This window comes from Tachypleus tridentatus, chromosome 6 (assembly GCF_004210375.1).
Source record: "Tachypleus tridentatus isolate NWPU-2018 chromosome 6, ASM421037v1, whole genome shotgun sequence".
Lineage (NCBI taxonomy): Eukaryota > Metazoa > Arthropoda > Merostomata > Xiphosura > Limulidae > Tachypleus > Tachypleus tridentatus.
The window spans coordinates 41,950,035-41,969,271 of NC_134830.1; the positions used below are offsets into that span (position 1 = coordinate 41,950,035).

Consider the following 19,237-nt stretch of genomic DNA (forward strand, 5'->3'; position numbering starts at 1 on the left):
CTTAATAATTACACTGAAACTGCAGACACTTATTGTACTAGTGATATATAATTTTCTTCAACATAAAAAAACAGAATATACAAACTTGAATTTCATCATATTAACACAATATTCTGAGAAAGAAACTAGAATATGAAAACTAACATTTTCTATTAGAAAACAAAATGTACCTTTATAATTCACTCATTTTTAAAAGTAAAATGGACAATAGTAATGTAATCAATGTAAAATAATCAATCATCATAACTTTGATTTGAAATAATAGTTTGTTCTTTGTGCGCACAGTGTGTATGTTTCTGAAAACATAAGCAATGCTATTAGGATGAACAAGTAAAGCATCAATATTGGTTAAGTAAATCGTGTTATAAGATCCACAAAACTGCTTTATAAGACTGTATAAATATTAGTTACCAAGGGTTAGTTGAATGCAAAAGATCTACTAGAGCAGTCAACTGATATCTAAAAGCATCAGCAACTGTTGGACGACCTTTGGTCAACGTGCGAGAAATAGTACTTGCTCCACTGCCTAAAGGAGCTATGGTAACCCCCAGTAAATCCTGCCATACAATAAAAAAGAGAAATATACAGTATTCAAGAACACAGACTAAACTTTTGAGTGATTAAACTAAAAATTAGACCATGTGGTTCAGAAATATTTAATTTTGTATTTTTGAAAACAGTGCTATGAACACAAAAAATACACAAATTTTATTACATAAACATACACCAAAAAACTTGTTATTTTAGCAAAAGCTATTACCTATATTCTAAACACAATATATACACATATACATACATATATAAATGATGCATAAAATCACAAACCCGAAATTTTGTTAAGTCTTGAACAAAAACACTGGAAGACTTTTGCATTAGTTCAAAAAACTGATCCTGTTGGACGTCTTTATTTTTCTCCAAGAAACCATCAACTTTGTATATAACATCTCCAGCATAATGTTTGATACCAAACTCTAGGTCCCAACGTCGACGATCTTCACCACGAATGTAATTAAGATGACTTTCAAATTCTTGGTGAAGTTTGTTAACATAACTACAGTCAGTTCCCTATTTCACGAATAAAATAAAAATATTGCATTTTCAGAAAAAAATGTTACTTTATATTATAAAGTTACACACCCACATAGATTTATACATACTTTGTCTTATCTTTAACAAATTATCAGATGACATGAATCAAGCAGTGAATTGTTTGAAACTAAGATCTGTAGAATTCCTACGTATTTACTCAGCTTGTACAAACAAGTTAGAAAACAAAAAGTATGAATTACATGTAACCTCTCATTTTGAATAAAACTGCTAATTTAAAACAGGAACAAAACTCACCTTTGGTACTGTGCACTCTTCTGTTAAAAGTCTTAATATACATTTTGGTGGCTAAAAGAGAAAAATTGAATGGAAGGTACTAAACTGATTGCCTCCATCTTTATTTATTATTATAAGCATAACTCAAAGAATATTATAACAAAATACATGTGGGAAATATTATCAGTCTATAATTGTTCTTGAAAATATTAACAAAATTACTATATTTTTTAACAGTTTTCTTCTTTTTCTTGGGTCATTTTCTTCGTCCTCTTTGAAAAATTTAAAAATGTTTCAGAAACCTTTAAGTTATAAATGTGATAAGAAAAACATTTAAAAGTAATAGACTAATATAAAATATATTGACATTTGGAAAGTTTCATTACATGTAATCAAATTTAACTATTTTATAGCAATTTATTTGTATTTAATTTTAATTGTTTTCCCTTGTTAACTTACTGACACTACATTCTTGACACAAGTATATCAAATCCATTCTATTTCTAAACTTCCATTTTAGTAACAACAGTAATTTATATATACATATGAACCTGTGCATATGTTAATTATAAAACTTAATTTAGGCTAAAGTACCATGTAACAAAAGGTTTTAGTTCAGTATCTGACAAAATTCAAAGAGTCTGAGCACAAACACCTTTTACAAAAATGTATATACTATGTCAACAATCAATAGTAGCAGAAAAGAATTTCTTATTTATTATACTGAGGTTGTTGTTCTGTAATCAGATTATATTTCAGATGCATTGGCAACAAACCAACTGTATTATACAACTTATATAATTTCAGACATTCTGAAGTCTTCTTAGAGCAATACTATGAAATATTTATTGTTTGCAATATTATTTCTGTTTAAGTAAAAGTATTTATATTAATTTGAGAGGACTGGTTTACAATGAAAAAAATACTAATGGTGTAATGCATACCAAAGATATCTGGAATTTTTAAATTGTAATCTTCAAATGACTTCCTCAAAATTAAAGATTTAAAAAGAACAAACTGAGCTTTAAAAAGTAAAATTAATTTTGCTAAAGTTCAAACACAAACTTGCAACCAGTCATTGAAAAGGAAATATACAAATAGGTTATATGTATAGTAAATCTATAAATTACTTACCAACTTATTTATATCTGAGTAGTAGATTGTACTGTCCATTTTCATGTTAAGTATGGAAATCAAATCAAACAAGACAAATCTCTTTATTTAACCAAGTACAAAGAAATGTTATCCTGATATGAATTTATTTTGTGTTTATATGCATAAGCTCTCACTCACCTTTTCTAATAGTTCAAGACAAGCAGAATTGTCTGTAAAAGTAATGTGAGAGAAGAAAATTTCTTCTTGTCTGTACTGTAAAAATACCATTACCAATACATCAGTATTAACTATCAAGTATTTTAGAATACAGTTACTAACAAGTTAAGTATACTTCAAATGAAAATAGTATGAAGTTTGTATTTAGTTTCTCCAGCAATGAATAGCTTGATGAATAATTCTTTTGGTAATTCACTTTTCTTAGCAACAGGATAAAGAACATGAACTAAATGATATAAAACAGAATATTTTTCAATATCATAAACTTGCTACATTACCTTAAAGTCTATAAATAGGTCATATGCATATATACAGTAAAATATTCCTGCACACTATTTGTTAATGAATTTAAAATGTATTCAATAAACACTATCAGTTTAACACTCAAGAAATATTGCTTCTGGACTTAAAAACTAAATTCCTTTGATAGAATATTTTTATGTTTTTAAAATGTAAACTGTTTTCAATTGTAAAAATAATCACATTATAATAAACAAAAAAAAAAGTTACCGTTTCTTGTTCCAGGGCAAACACGTAATGGTTGAAGAACTTATGTAGTTTTTCATTAGTGAAGTTGATACATAGTTGTTCAAAGCTGTTTACCTAGAAACATTTTATAATAATAAAGTTTTGAGATAGCAAGAAAACATTTTTTTCAATATCACAGTTGTTAAACAGTATAAGAAAGAAAAGAAAAAAGGTTATCCTACATATTTTTATACCTGTCCTTAAAGTTATATGGCTTGCTTTTCATGTTGTTACTATATACATCCTAGAATCCAATACTTTATTTTTCATTTACACTTATCAAAAATTCTAAATTATTTACAGTGATGTAGGAAGCAGGAAGGGGACCACACTCCATCAAATGAACCATGAGCCTCCTCATATTTAGTTTGCCTCCTGTACCTCTGATTTGACAGCTTTTATTTATATACAATTTTAATTTATCAGTATTAATTACTTGTAGATAGTTATGCTTTTGTATAAAATTTAACAGAAATTAGTACTTTCAGAAACTGCATGATTTAAAATTTTGTGTAGGTCTTACTGATAGAAACAAAAAATTAGATATATCAGTAGTAAGTGGTTGTCAACTAAAACAAAATACAAATTTACAATCAGAATTTGCAAAATAATATCGTTTTTATAACTACATGCACTGGAATGTACTGTTCTAATGGAATCCTTAAACATAAATATCATTAGTAAACCAGAAAGACAATTTTGGGTTAGCATATGTAAGTGTTGCATGATTTCTCAAGTGAAGTCAAGTTTAAATGAGACTAATGTATCTTCCTCAAACTGTAAAAAAACTATTGATACAAAGTTTCATTCTTTCTTGGAAATAATTTTATTCTGATTATGTATCATGACAGTTAGTACATTGCTTTTAACATTTTAATGAGAAATGGCATATGAAATTTTCAATTAACAAATCATTGTTTTCCTTTAGTATTAGAATACTGATTTAAAATAAAAACAAATATTAAATAAGGTGTATTCACCATAAAGACATAAAAAACACCATGAAATAAGTGTCAAACTTACTTAATGAGTGTGGTGAAGATTCTTTCCACAGTATAAATACTTATGCAATTAAAATATTCAATTAATGTAAGTTTAATCAACATTTATAAATAAATTCACAACTACAGTGATATATTTTAGTTGCATACATCAAATGAAAGGGTTTAACTGAATTTAATATTTCTAAGTAAATCACTTGGAAACTATGAAAATATTTATATAAAATTAGAACAAACACAAAAGAAACACTTACAGTGAAATTCTCAAAACCAAAGATGTCTAAAACGCCTAAAAATCTTTTGCTGTCTTGACCTGGATTAGTACAAGTATTGATAAAGTTCACAATCCAAGCAAATGTCCGAGAATACAAAGCTTTGGCCATAGCATGTCTATTATCTTGAGCCTAAAATAATAAACCAGTAACATTAAAAATATGGATGAAAGCTAGATGAATAATTACTTCTAAAGGTGCATTTGATTGGACTTTACAGTTGTAATGCTTAAATATTTTATACATTTCATATATGTAAAATTACCCACTTCAGTTGAAGTTTAAATTTAAAGTTTCATTAAATTTTATAATATGAAGGTTTTCATCCGTTCTTAATTTTATATTTATCTTTTAAGAGGTAACCAGATGATTAGAAAGGTCATACATGATACACCACAACTTGTTTCACGAAGTTTGGTTTGTTTTGAAATTTGTGCAAAGCTACATGAAGGCTATCTGCGCTAGCCGTCCCTAATTTAGCAGTGCAAGACTAGAGGGAAGGCAGCTAGTCATCACTACCCACCACCAACTCTTGGGCTACTCTTTTACCAACAAATAGTGGGATTTACTGTCATATTATAATGCCCCCATGGCTGAAAGGGTGAGCATGTTTGGTGTGACAGGGATTCGAACCCTCATCCTTTGAATTACAAGTCAAATGCCTTAACCACCTGGCCATGCCAGGCTGTTTGATGAAATGTAGTTGGCCAAAAAAATTGAGTCACAGTGTTTATGATAAAATATTATTTTCAAGTTGAATAGAGTAACTAAAAACCTATCCTTACATGTTGCAACAAAGTTTTCTAGTTTCTCTGTGATAAAATGTTTAAGATAGTATTGTATTATCTAAGCTATTAAATAAACTCTAAAACTACTAAAAAACCAATACAACCCATACGAATGACAAAGGAAAATCAATCAAAACATTTGTCAGCATGTATTTGATAAAAATACTATAACGAAAAGATCCTTGTATATCTCTATCAAGTATAAACAAAATAATTACACATCATTTTCAAATACAAAATATGCATAATATGTTTATTTATCAGTTTTTCTCAATTCAGATCTCAATACAGGACATTAAAAAAAACAAAATTTCAAGTTCCTGTTTTCGAACGACAAATGGAAATTTAATACTAATTTGGATGAAACTTGGATTAATTAAAATTACTATAATTATAGTGTTGGAAATATTATTATGTTATACTGAAAAACCATTACACTAATGCCAAAATAGATATGATATTTAGAGAAATACAAGTAAGTCAATATAAATGTAAGTTGCAAATGCTAGGAGTTGCTTAAAGTGTAAAGTGATCTCTAAGTATGGCAAGCAGAATCTTATTTGGCTCAAAGATATTACATCTCCTGTGTCACTATAGCCTGACAAATTACATCACATGAAGGGCTTCTAATGTATTAAAATGTATGCATGTACTTATCCAAAGGAAGAGAGACCCAAATGTAATTAAAGCACTTAATCACTAGTCATGCTTTTAAAGCACTTGATACATCATTAACAGAAAACTTTTAGTCTTGTATGTCCTAATAAGCCTCACCACATGTAATCACCATATTCAAAGAGAAGAAAGCTTAAAAACAAAGGTGAAATCAAACACAGCTTAGAAGTGAAAATCCTCATATATAATCTGTTTTACAACAAGTTGTTTGTCAGACTGTGAATTTAAGTTACGTTGATAGAGAGAGCACTCTAATTATTAAAGAAACAGAGAACATAAGCATCAGAAGTTAAAACAATATTTGCAGATCAGTCAAACCTACAAAGATATCTTTGTTCATAAATCAAAATGTACAAATATATACATGTAAATGAAAGAATAATGGTAAAATTAATTACCTAAAAATGCTGCTTCATACAACTGCAAATGTTTTTCACAATTGCATCTGTAGCACTAGCAATGTAATCAAGCTCACATGTACCATTTATAACAAATCCTGACTATACTTAACAGACTATCATTAATATTAAAGAAATTGTTTCTCCATTTGTTTAACTTTCATACACTTCTTTTATGAAATAACATAGAAACACACTAAAAACACTTTATGGAATTATAATCAGCATGGTTTTCAAAACAGGCTTTTCTGTCTTACCACTTTATTAGAGATTTTGGTAACGAATTTTTTATGTGGCATACTGTTTAATATTATTCATATTACCTTTGAGAAAGTCTTTGATATAGTGGTTTTGAAAGGTACTGTGTTTATGAAAGTTTTGAAACTGTTAAAAAAATAGACACTTGGCAGAAAACTGTTGCCTTATGGACATTTTTTGTTGGGCATAAAATTATTAGTGAGGTTCCTCAATCTGTTTTGTAACCTTTGATGTTGATCAGTTACTACACATATTTATATAACCTAAAATGTAAAGACAACAAGGGATCTCTTTGTCCACCCACATACCATCTACTTACATTTAGAATAAAGTTAGCACTTATAATTCATTTCCAAAACCTTCCCTTAAACTTTGTTAATTTTTTGGCATCCACTACATCTGAAGGTAACCCATTCCAAAACAACTAACCATCATATTAGATAATGCAGACCTGCAAATTTAAACTTCATAAAAGTTTTTTTGGTTTTAAAAATACATAATTCAGTTACACAGACTTTGAAAATAATATTCATGTTTTTCTATCACATAAGGACTTTTTTATGAATAGGGAAGAAAAAAACTTACTTGGATCAAATTACTATTTTGTCTATCACAAGTAATATTTTATATTATTGTGTTTGTGAATAAAAATACAAAGAAACTGAATAAAATTAAAAAAAACATTGATGTTAAAGAAATATGCATCTTCATTCATCCTGATATTTTTAGTGAAACCTACATCTTCTAGTCTCAAAACTAAACGTTGCGTAAACGTAAATATGATGTTTTGTAAAAAAAAATATAACCGTGATGGACAAAAATGTATATAATTTTTAGATTCAGTGCACAGGAATTACTGTAAAAAATGTACAAATTTCAACACAATAAAACCATTGTAATTAAAACTGTATTAACTGAAAGTTACTCTTTCCTTGCTAAAGTGTAATAATTGTATCCCTGTCTTCCCATTCTCATTATGAAGTATGCAAAAAAAAATGATGCATCAACGTTAGCAATTCCTTTAACAACCTTAAACATCTCAATCAGATTAAGAGAGCATTTCAAAGTGCTTAACCTCTCCTTATAATAACAGTCTTTTCATCTTAGTAACCACCTTCTGAATCCTTTTCAACAATTCAGTGAATTTTCTAAGATAAAGAGCCCATAACTAAACACATCATTTCAAATGTGGCATAACCAGTGACCATTACCAGTGACATCTTTAGGCTTGTATTTAATACCTCTATAGATAAAACCTAAAATCTTACTTGTCCTACTACTAGTAACAGCACACTGTTTGGATAGCTTACAATACTCTTCAACTATTACACCAATATCCTTTTTTTGCATAACATTGCTTAGTTTATTCCCACCAAAATTATATACATTACTTTGTATTCATCATAATTAAAGCCTATCTGAAATTTATTTGTCCAACTCACCAACTTTCACAGGAATATATTCAAATTTAAAATATGAAATATGAAATTTAAAATATGAAAACATTATTAAAGGCCAATTCTGTGGCAAGTTTTGAAGGAGTGGTTTAAAGTAATAACAATTTAAAGCTTTTGTTAAATGTTTTTAGCTGAGGTAAAACAAACATAATTTATATCAAGTAATTTAGGTTTAACACAAAGGTATAAATCTAAGAAATTGTTTCTTTTAAGGTTAAAAAAAACACTAAAGGTTACTAGGAACAAGTATTCAAAATTGTTTGTATTAGGAAATACTTACAATGAATGAATCACTTGAATGGGAGAATATTTTAAGGCAGTTAGTAATTACCTTTTAAGCTTTAAAAGCTAAAGTACTAAACATTTTATTTCAGAAAATTATTTCTGTCTTACAATTTGCCTAATGATATGTATTAGCTTGACTAATTTAGTTTTATTTAGTTGTTATTTTTTACAGACTGTGAAGTAGCAATCTTTATGGACCTGAAACTATTTTGTTACTTTGCTTGTTTTTATTTCCTTACTTTGTCAGATAGTAACATTACATTTAAGGCTAAAGTTTTGGCAATAAAGAAATGAACTTTCAATTAATATAATGCATTCAAATGAAAGTAGATATAAATTTTAAAACCCTTCCCTTAACCTGTAAAAAAGTCATACCTCTAACAACATACAAAGAAAAGATATTTATTTATATAAATAAAGCAAAATAGATAACAACCTCACTAAGTTTTAATGGAATTTCGGTAACATTCCCTCGAACGTTGATCTGACGCTGTAGAGTAACTTGAGTTAACCCCTCTGGCTCCACACCTAATAAAGTTGCAGCAGTCATGATCACTTCTTCATCAGCTAATGTTAGTTGGCATTTTTCTCCATCTACATCAGCAAACTGAAGATTTCCCAGCCACAATATGGCACTGAGTACACTAAAAATTCCATCACACATTTCTTGAGGAAGGTTAAGTACTGACATAGCTAAACGCAAAGCATCAAACATGGCAGCATCATCAATGCCACTAATTTTGATACATCCACTTTGATTAAGGTATGAATAAGATTCAGGAGGACCAACCATATAATGTTCTCGCAGCTCTGCATTTCTTTGTGCCCCAGCAACAAACTGATAGAACACATGATAATTACGTTCTTCTGGAGACTGAAATGTTATACGAGACTGTTCTAAAAGGTAGTCTTGAATTATGCACCCTTTTATTTGATAATTTAAGTCAAAGCATACTTGAATAAATTTTCCAAACCTGCTGGAGTTGTCATTGCGAACTGTTTTTTGCATTACCTGCAAAAATTAAATTTACAGTAATCAGAAAATAAAGCAGATTGAAGTACAAAGTGTAAAGAAATATAATTAATATATTTCTCTTATATCTTGAATTTGAAAAACACATCTAAAAAATTTCTTTCAATTTAAATGCATTTCTTCTAAAATTTAAGTCAAACTTTTATGTTAAATTAAGCAGTCAATAATTTTGCATCTTTACTCTTTATTTGTTGCTCAAAATCAGGGGAACACCAAATAAAATATCAAACAAAAATTATATATATTCTACTACTTAAAACATCTTATTCTCAGCATAAAATAAAAATAAAAGAGATTCCTAACATACAGTATCAAACTTTTCTATAGATCTACATAACCTGTAAAATTAATTTTAACATTTAACATACCAAGATCTAAATTGAAAATACACCAGTCTCTTTCTAATGAAAGAATTGATGTGAATTAGATAAAAAAAAAGCATCTGAGAGATGTTCTTTACATCTTGTGAGTATACAAACTGTAATAACAGCCAATCAGTTTTGACAGTATGAGGTGCTTGTTGGATGCAGGTGGAAAAGAGGAGGGTAAAGAACATTATGGGTTCTTCCCAGCAAGCCTTCCACTGAAAGACATACTGAAGATACCAAATTCTTCTTTAAATAATCAAACCAAGACAACACAAAGTAAAGAAAATTTTGTCAACAATGATTCTCCTATTGCAATGCCACAAATGAAGTGCAACTGATACATGAAAGTGTATGATAATTAAAGTTTTTATCTATAATTTTAAACAAAACAACCATTCACACAGACTTGACAGCATGCATTTTACAATAAAAGAATTTCTCCTGTGTCTTTCTTTCACATAAAGTAAGCAAAAGATTTTTCACAACGTAATCTCAAATTATAACATATTTTGAAAAGAAAAAAAAAAGTTATACATTATTTCTTAGGTGATTTCTAATGGATAAAAATTCTTTATCCTTACAGTACCTATTAATGAGCTAGCTACTAGAAGTATGAATACATGTGTATGTGTTAGGGAGGTCCATACACTCCCAATGGTAAGTAGTTATAGACACTTTCATCAAGCAGAACAACATTACAGTAAATCATCATTAATTGGAGCACATTTGTTATCAGTTATTTGTCTGGAATACTGAGGCATGCAGATACCCAAATCAGTCATTTTTACAGTGCAAACTAGTAAGAATGAGGTACACAACTGGTAAACAAAAAGCAAATTTATATACAATATAACTTATATATATATATATTATATAATCAATAATTATGCAAACTGCATAATTAAGGGGCATTTACTTATCATCACATAAGAGTTCATTTCTTTTCAAATCAATGGCTTGCTTACAGAATACAAATTCAGAGCACTGGACAAACAGATAACAAATCACTTTACAAACAAAGATGTAATCACTGTTTTGTTTGAACCATGTGATAGCATCTTTAAAACTACATCGTGCTTTATTCAGATTGACTTAATTGAATGATAGGTCACTTTTTATATCAGATTCACTATCCCCAGACTCTTGAAGAAATTCAATAGAAATCATGTCTTCACCATATACATTTTTGCCCACTTGAACATACTGAGACAATAATTAACCATTAGTTGGCTGACATAGCATCATAACTACCCACTGACTTGATTTTGATCAGCACTTGTTACTTCCTCTTCCAACTTTATCCTGTTTCTTCCAAATTATACTCTGAAGTATCAAAACTCTTTCAAACCAAGTTGTTGTCCAAGTTTATTAGCTTTCTTAAATAAGCATTTCATCATTAACACATGCATTTCTTGATGTAAAATCATACATCTAAATTCTAAAGATACAAAGTTTTGTCCATGTTTTCAGGCTTTGAATGTTTTCCCTTGTTTGTCAACCTGATGAACCTTTTGGAATATCTATTCACTTTCCTTTTGATGTAAAGAATTTCAGTTATAGTTGACTTGTTGATGGGAATATTTCTTTTTACACTGGAATTATTACTGATACTATCAAAACTTGTATTAAGTTATTTGAAAAATAATGGCAGATTTAAAATTGTAACTGTAATAAGAAATAAAGAAATTCAAAAGCAACTGTATTAATCAAAATATGAAACTATGAATCTATATACTTTTGCCACTGAGAAACAAGATTATTTATGCCATGACAATAAAACTCTGAAGTCTCAGGACACAAAAATTCTTTAAAGCCATTCTCTGTTGCTACTCTGTTGTTGAATCTTTTGTCCTGTAAAAAGTTGTCCAAATGCTTAAAAAATTGGCTAACAGGTTTGAAAAGTAAGAAGGATGAGGCAATGCTTCATAGCCAAATTTGTTGATCTTCTGGAGTGTTATTTGAGCAACATGTGGCTGAGCATTATCATGAAGCAAGATTGGTTCTCTTCAATTGACTAATGCTGGCATTTTCCATACAACTTTCTATGAATTTATTCCAGTTCTTGACAGTAAACCTCTGCAGTCATATTCTGACCCTGGTTGAGCAAGCTGTAATGGATAATCTTCTGTTGGTGCATCTTTGGCTTTGGGAAGTGTTTTGGACCTCATTACAGTTGACCCATTGTGCAGATTGTTTTCTGTTGTAAAGGGTCCATTTTTCATCAGAGTGACAATTCGATCAAGAAATTGTCATTTCTGTTGCACAAAATCAGCACAGAGCACAGTTCAAAATTGCAATTTTCTGATTTTCACAGAGTTCATGTGAAACCCACTTTTAAAGCTTTTTCTCTTTTCCAATTTGCTCAAGAGGGTCCAAACTTGTAGAAATTACAATACTCAGTCTTTGTGCCATTTCTCAAACAGTTTGGCACAGGTTTCTTTCCACTAATTTTCTCAGTTTTCATTTTCAACAGCAGAATGAAGTTCTCTGCCCTTCTTATCTTCAAGATACACATCTTCATTACAAAACATTTGGAGCCAATGATGTACTGTACATTCAGAGGTGGTTCTTTCACCCCGGGCCCAGCATGACCAAGTGTGTTAAAGCGTTCAACTTGTAATCCGAGGGTCGAGGGTTTGAATCCCTGTTGCACCAAACATGCTCGCCCTTTCAGCCATGGGGGCATTATAATGTGACGGTCAATACCATTATTCATTGGTAAAATAGTAGCCCAAGAATTGGCAGTGGGTGGTGATGACTAGCTGCCAACTCTTGGGCTACTCTTTTCCAAACAAATTGTGAGATTGACTGTCACACTATAACATCCCCACAGCTGAAACGGCAAGCACATTTGGTGTGACAAGAATTTGAAGCTGCAACCCTAGAATTACATATCGAGTGCCTTAACCACCTGGCCATGTCAGGCCTTCATTTTGAAGCACTGTGACTTGACATGGTTATTGTACAAATCATTCTGGTCACATCTAAATATCTATCACAGTTTGTATGTAAATCCCTACTCTGAAGAGATCATTGTCAAAACACTGTCATAAACCAGTAGACACTGCAAGAGCAGGTGTCTTGTGGTCATTAATTATTATTTTATTTCTGTTACGAGCAACTTCTACTTGACTCTTCTTGAGTCACATATAGGTCACTGAATAATGGTTCCATAGTAAATCCAAGTTTCTTATATGGAAGAGCTGCTTAGAGGCAACAAATATGCAGATTATTGATAAGGTTTCTTATTTTAAAGATTTGTGAAAAATCATCTTGATGCATGTCTAATTAACAAGGGTTCACTGTATTACACTCACTGGTAAATATATAACATGAACAGATATATTCAGTTACAAATGAATAATAAAATTCTTTCATCAAAAGAAAAATAATTGTTCTTGCCTGTCAGGCAATATCTCAAGCTGTACCAGACAAGGACAAGTAATCAGATACCAGAATTTTAAGATGGAAAAGCTTTTATGGAAACAGGTGCCAACTGTCCAACTGAATAAAAAGATAACCTAAGCTCAAAGTCATTTGTAGTTTCATTTGTGTTGGTATCAACTGATTTTTCAGTAGTCCATTTCAAGTTTTCATTAAGCTGTATACAGAATCTATACACTTGAGAGAAACCATATGTGTCAAGCAAAATACAAACTCATTTGGCAAAATGAAGGAAACTTCTAGGTATAATGACATACAAAACTGGAGAGACTCCAGTTATTATGCACAAAATGGCAGAAATCAATCAAGCCAACTATAGGTGATGCAAACCAAATTTGTATAAAGAAGTGGAAATGTGCCGCATTTCTAGGACTTTATAATCCTATATTCTTGGGCAAAAATCCTAAAACAAAATAGCACATGTACACACACAATATATGCAGGAGAGTGTTGAAGGTGTGTGACTATATCCACTTCTCTTTATACGAAAAATTTATGCTTATATAGTTACAACACATTTGCTTATGGTATTTAACATTTTCTACATAGCTTACATTCTTCTGATGAAGCATAAGTATTTGTGGCTTGAAATAGTCACATGCCCCCAGACCCCCATAGCATTAGCATGCTTTTCTCAATATGTGTTGGCTTCTGATCTCACATATTAGAGCTCCCCCTTCAAAAATTTGCATGCAGACCTAGTACACTAACAAATAGTTTTCAGTTACAATACAAAAAATTGTGTTAATGAAGCAACTTAACTCTAGGTGATAGAAACTAATACATATACACAAATAGTGGGTCATCTCTTCTAAAGTGCAAATGCATCAGGGATGAAATTCTATTTCATCTGTTTTCATCTATCTCACATGCTATCTGCCATGCTATCAGAAATCAGTTACATCAAAACTCACAAAACTTTTAAAAATTCATTAAATATTCTTCAACTTAACCAGTAAGTGCACTAAAAACATTAGTTCTAGTTGACAATAAAATCATGAAAGTCATTTCACATTTTCTACATCAATAACTATCAGCCCTATCGGAGAATCTCATCTGGCTGTGTAAATAAGATTGATCAATAATGATAAAACATCCAAGTAGCACTTTTTATTAGCTAATGTACTATGATTTTTACCCACTCCTGATATTAGCCTATAAAATGTCTTTTTTGTTGTTTTTTTCCTTTCAATGCAATTGTAAACTAAAAAAAAAGTTGAGGTAAATTTACCATTATGCCTGTTTAACTATTTCTGTTTTCTTAAAACAATGGTTGTATATAGAGTATCTCTTGTTTTTCTTTCTTTTTAGCAAAATATATACAAAATCACATATATTAGTGAAATTCTTTGTATGCATATTGGCATAATTTGTTCACAGTTTCAGCCCTGAAATGCATATTTAACCATATTCTTTTCTTACCAAAAGCTTCCAAAATAGTGTTGGCCTCTAAAATTTGTTGTTCTATCCAAGTGGAGACATTAGTTGTAACTGTACATAAATACTGGAGTATGAATTTGGTGCTCTCAGTCTGGAAAACACAAAGTAAACAAAATTAAAAGCTCTTTTGAGCACAAATTAATTTAATAAAGTTTTTCTTAATAGCAGAAGACTGTGTTATTTAATATTTTAAGTCAAATAAAAGTCATCAATTAAAATTTAGTTTTAAAACTTTAACAAATAAACAGTTTTTTAGCCATGCAAATACAATATGGTTGACGCTCATGGGGTTTTTATAGCCTGTATACCACAAAAACTAATTAATGAATATTTGAGGTATTAACTGTACATCACGTATCTTAAAATTTAGAATAATATCATGTTAAAATGCCATATAACATTCACTGAAAATTATTATTATTCCTTGGAAAACTATTCAAAACATGTGAAACTACTCTGGCTTTAGCACCTCAAAGTTTATTATCATTTATCTATTAACGCTGCAATTAACATTTTAACAGCTCTTGTGAGTGACTATTAGGATATATATATATATATTTATATAAAGCAGCAGCAGTATACATTTAAAGGTCATAGTCTGGAGAAAACATTAACATTTCCTTTTTAATTACATTTAATGAGTGTGTGTGTGTGTGTTTTCTTATAGCAACGCCACATTGGACTATCTGCTGAGTTCACGGAGGGGAATTGAACCCCTGATTTAAAAGTTTTGTTTAATTGGTCTTTAAGAGCTTCTTATGTTTTCTTTATTTATGTAGGATATTTTGTTTTTGTGATGTAATGTCGATACTTGTGTCGATACTTGTAAGTGTGTTTGTGTGTGTGTGTGTGTGTGTGTGTTTTCTAAGAGCAAAGCCACATTGGGCTATCTGCTGAGCCCACCGAGGGGAATTGAACTCCTGATTTTAGCGTTCTAAATCTGTAGACTTACCGCTGTACTAGTGGGAGGCCGACATTTAATATAAATTTTACAGGTACAGTGTCTACTTTAAATTAAAGTACAACAAAATGTTTAAACACAAATAGGGCTGCAAAATTATTACATGCACATTAAAAGGAATTGAAGTATTAAAATACCGAAAATAACAGCTCATTCTGTTGTTATAATAATAGTTATTTATATCAGTTTTCACCAAGTTAATTCACATATACGAATTGCACTCACGTTCGGTACCAGGTTTATAGGTTGATTTTAGGTATATTTTCGACATCTTCCTCTTTCCTGAATTAATGATTTAAGAACTGTTAAATGCTACTGATAGCACTTTAACACAATACAGTGATTTAACTTCTTCACTCTTTAAGGCCTTGTGCTGGTATAAAATACTAGTAGCATTTAGTGCAATTATATATTTTTTCTCTTTGGTCGCACAAACAGTTGGTACCGTAGTATTTCGCTTCCTTTTATTTTGTACGTTCACAAACAGCTCCGAAATCAAATTACATTTGTTTACAAGATATACTCACCAGCGTATATTAATACATAAAATACCTATTTTAAATACCATGATGATACTTAACTGTTGGTAAAACAATATTAATGTCTAGTACAGGTGGTCTCATTTCTAAGGTGGTAATTCAAAGGTGAGGGGTACTTAGCTCTCTCAATATAATGTACGATATAGCGATCTATTTCTGTTTAACGTATCATTTTTCTATGTTTTTTTATTAGAGTAACGGACTGAACAATATACCAATCTTTCTTTTAGTGGGAATAGGCTTCCATAAATATGTAGAAATGTTGAGTTTGTGGTGTTTGGTGTTCTGAAAGCTGTGGTGAGTATTGAATTTTGTATTATTTGCAATTTCCGAAAATTTGTTTTTGCTATATTTGTATCTCAGAATGCCTAGTATGGGTATTAACACTTTTACTATTAAAGCAGTAATTTTTTTTATTTTACTATTTACTGTTTATACCCATACCAGCCATTTTGAGACACATTTATATTTCAAGTAGGTTTCTCGTCATCAAGAATTTTGCTATATTTAAACATGCTGGGCATGCATATTGTATTACTCGTACAATATATTATTTATAAACTATAAAAAAAAATTCTGTGGTATCTCCTGTGTTTTTGCCTGTTTGTATTTTGAAATAGTTTGCTCGTTGCGACACCTTTTTCGTAATTTCGCATACGTTTTCTCCTAGTTCTAGTCAATTTTGAATCATATATTAGGCCTACAAATTTTGCTGTCAAGGCGGTGTCAAAAAGAGCTCTGCTCAGGTATAATTTAGGAATGTTTCTAAGCGATTTTGTGAATAATATAAATTTTGTTTTCGGAATATTAATTATGTTCCTACATTTTTTATAGTACTCAACTGTTTGTAAATTACTTGATGCTACTGAGGGTGTGTTTGACTTTTTCCAGGCGGCCACATCATCAGCACACTGTGAAACTGAAATACAATTAATGTAATTTAATGGCATGTCGCTCACATACATGATGTAAAAGATAGGGCTAACTACCTCCCTGAGGAACACCCGCCTCTGGAATAAAGTACTCCGAATAGGTGCCCTCAACATTTACTGTATATTTCCTATCGTCAGAAAGGTGGACAACCAGCGAATAATTCCTGTTGGTAATTCCATTTCTTTTAATTTGAATCTTAAACCATTATGCCATATAGTGTCAAATGTTTCTTGATATCGAGAAAGCAGGCGACATTGCATTTCTTTTAGTTAAAGCTATCTATTGCAGTTTCAGTAAACCTAACTAAATTATTAGTTGTTTGCTGAAAGTTTTTGAAACCATTCTGAACTTCAGGTAACTTCAGGTCATCTTTAGATAATTTGATATCCTATTGCTAACTATTCTCTCTAAAATTTTGCTCAGACAACTAGTTAAACTGATTGGTCTGTAATTTTCTGGCTTATTCGTTGGTTTTTCTTCTTTCAAGAACATAATTACAATTTCTTGATTCCAAGAGGTGAGAATGTATCCCTAATTTAGGGATATATTAAATAAAGCTGTTATGTGATCAAACAGCCCTTGAATACCTTTTTTTAACAGTATTGTTTGTATTTGATCTTATCCTTATACTTCGTTTTACCGATAGTATAGCCTTGTATTTAGTTATTACGGTTACGATTTTTTGTGCTAGATCATGATTCTTATTTTGGAGGATTGTTGGCCGGAAATTTTGGTGTAAATCCGTCTTGATTTTTGTGTACATGTTCATTAACTTTAATGCATAAATGGGTATTCGTGTCTGGTTCTTGATGTGTTTTAAAAGTTTTGTTTAATTGGTCTTTAAGAGCTTCTTATTTTTCTTTATTTATGTAGGATATTTTGTTATTGTAATGTAATGTCGGATACTTGTAAGTCTTTTGATTGTTTATGAATCACTAAGTATATATTCATTTAGCTTCGGACAGTAACTGTCCTGGCTATCTTAATGTAGTTGTTTAGTTTAATTTCTTATGAAGTTAATTTGTTTTTAACACCTGTTTTAACGTATCGTATTCCGAGTAATATCGTTCTAACATGTCTATCATATGTACATGTGGTTTCCAACGTATCGCTCAATTCCAAACAATATTAGTTTAATTTTGAGTTCACTGACTAATTTGAGCGCCACCTCTTAATCATAAGCCCTAAAGTTGATTGAAACCTTGATTTATAACAGTTTTTTTTTTTTTCTCATATCGTTATACGCACCATAACCTTATTATGGCTTGTATTTCTACCTTCCTGCGCAATAATGAAACTTAGTAATCATTATGTTTTCTTTGAAAATAACTTCTTAAATTTATATTTATGCTATATTACTATACATTTTATATGAATAAAACAAATAGTAACCGACACAGAATAAGTACTAATATTTACTTTGCCTGCCCCACTCTCTCCACTGATAACGCAAGCCTGGTTACAAGCCATAGATTGAAGACTATTATACGCAGCCTCAGCGATAGCAAACACGTGAGGGTCATTGTGACCAATCTTCTGTCCACTGTACCGCAGCACCCAGTCCTATAAAAAAAGATTCAGCTGTTATCACAATGTAATAACCACTCTCTCTTATAATGTGTACATTATGATACAACTGTAGCTAGTCCTATGTAATTAACATTCACACACACAATCATATCTTCCAAGTTCTAAAATGATGTTGCGAAAATGATTATCATTTGAACTTTGAAGTACTAAATGCAATATTCTTTCCGTTGTAGCGTTTAAAATATGTAATATTCCTTTAAAGGTTACGGTTATGACGTCAGATGTCAGTGTCTGCCATTAATACCGTAACATTTAAAAACTTGTATATAAATAGTGTATTATACATAGTCTTTATTCTCTAACTTCTAGCCCAACTGATGAACTTTTGTATTGAACATTTTTTCTTTGGCAGCGACTTGTAGTGAGGGGGGGGAGAGAACGACTTGAAATTCTGTTTTTCAAACCTTTAAGTAGAGCCGCAATGGACAAATTAAAACCGGAGTTAGCTTGATTTTGGTAAAAGTGTAGTTTTCCTACGTATTTTGAGAGTGAAGAATTTTCTTTAAAAAGTTAAAAGTGTTTGTTTTCTACTACTTGAAGGCTTAACTGCTGGAACCACAAGAGCTACAATCACAATACAGCAAGCTAATGAAATACCATATTATAAGAATC

General features: G+C 30.4%; 1 protein-coding gene across 1 annotated transcript in view; it reads right to left on the minus strand.

Moving 5' to 3' along the window:
* Positions 1-19,237, minus strand: part of LOC143252327 (unconventional myosin heavy chain 6-like) — a 150,685-nt gene that overhangs the window by 64,169 nt on the left and 67,279 nt on the right. Inside the window, exons 4-12 of the mRNA XM_076504294.1 lie at positions 18,455-18,598; positions 14,581-14,693; positions 8,754-9,324; positions 4,439-4,588; positions 3,166-3,258; positions 2,617-2,691; positions 1,345-1,395; positions 826-1,065; positions 412-557 (exon numbers count right to left, since the gene is read on the minus strand). Of these exons, the coding sequence (XP_076360409.1) occupies positions 412-557; positions 826-1,065; positions 1,345-1,395; positions 2,617-2,691; positions 3,166-3,258; positions 4,439-4,588; positions 8,754-9,324; positions 14,581-14,693; positions 18,455-18,598 (1,583 nt within the window). The remainder of the gene's footprint in view (positions 1-411; positions 558-825; positions 1,066-1,344; positions 1,396-2,616; positions 2,692-3,165; positions 3,259-4,438; positions 4,589-8,753; positions 9,325-14,580; positions 14,694-18,454; positions 18,599-19,237) is intronic.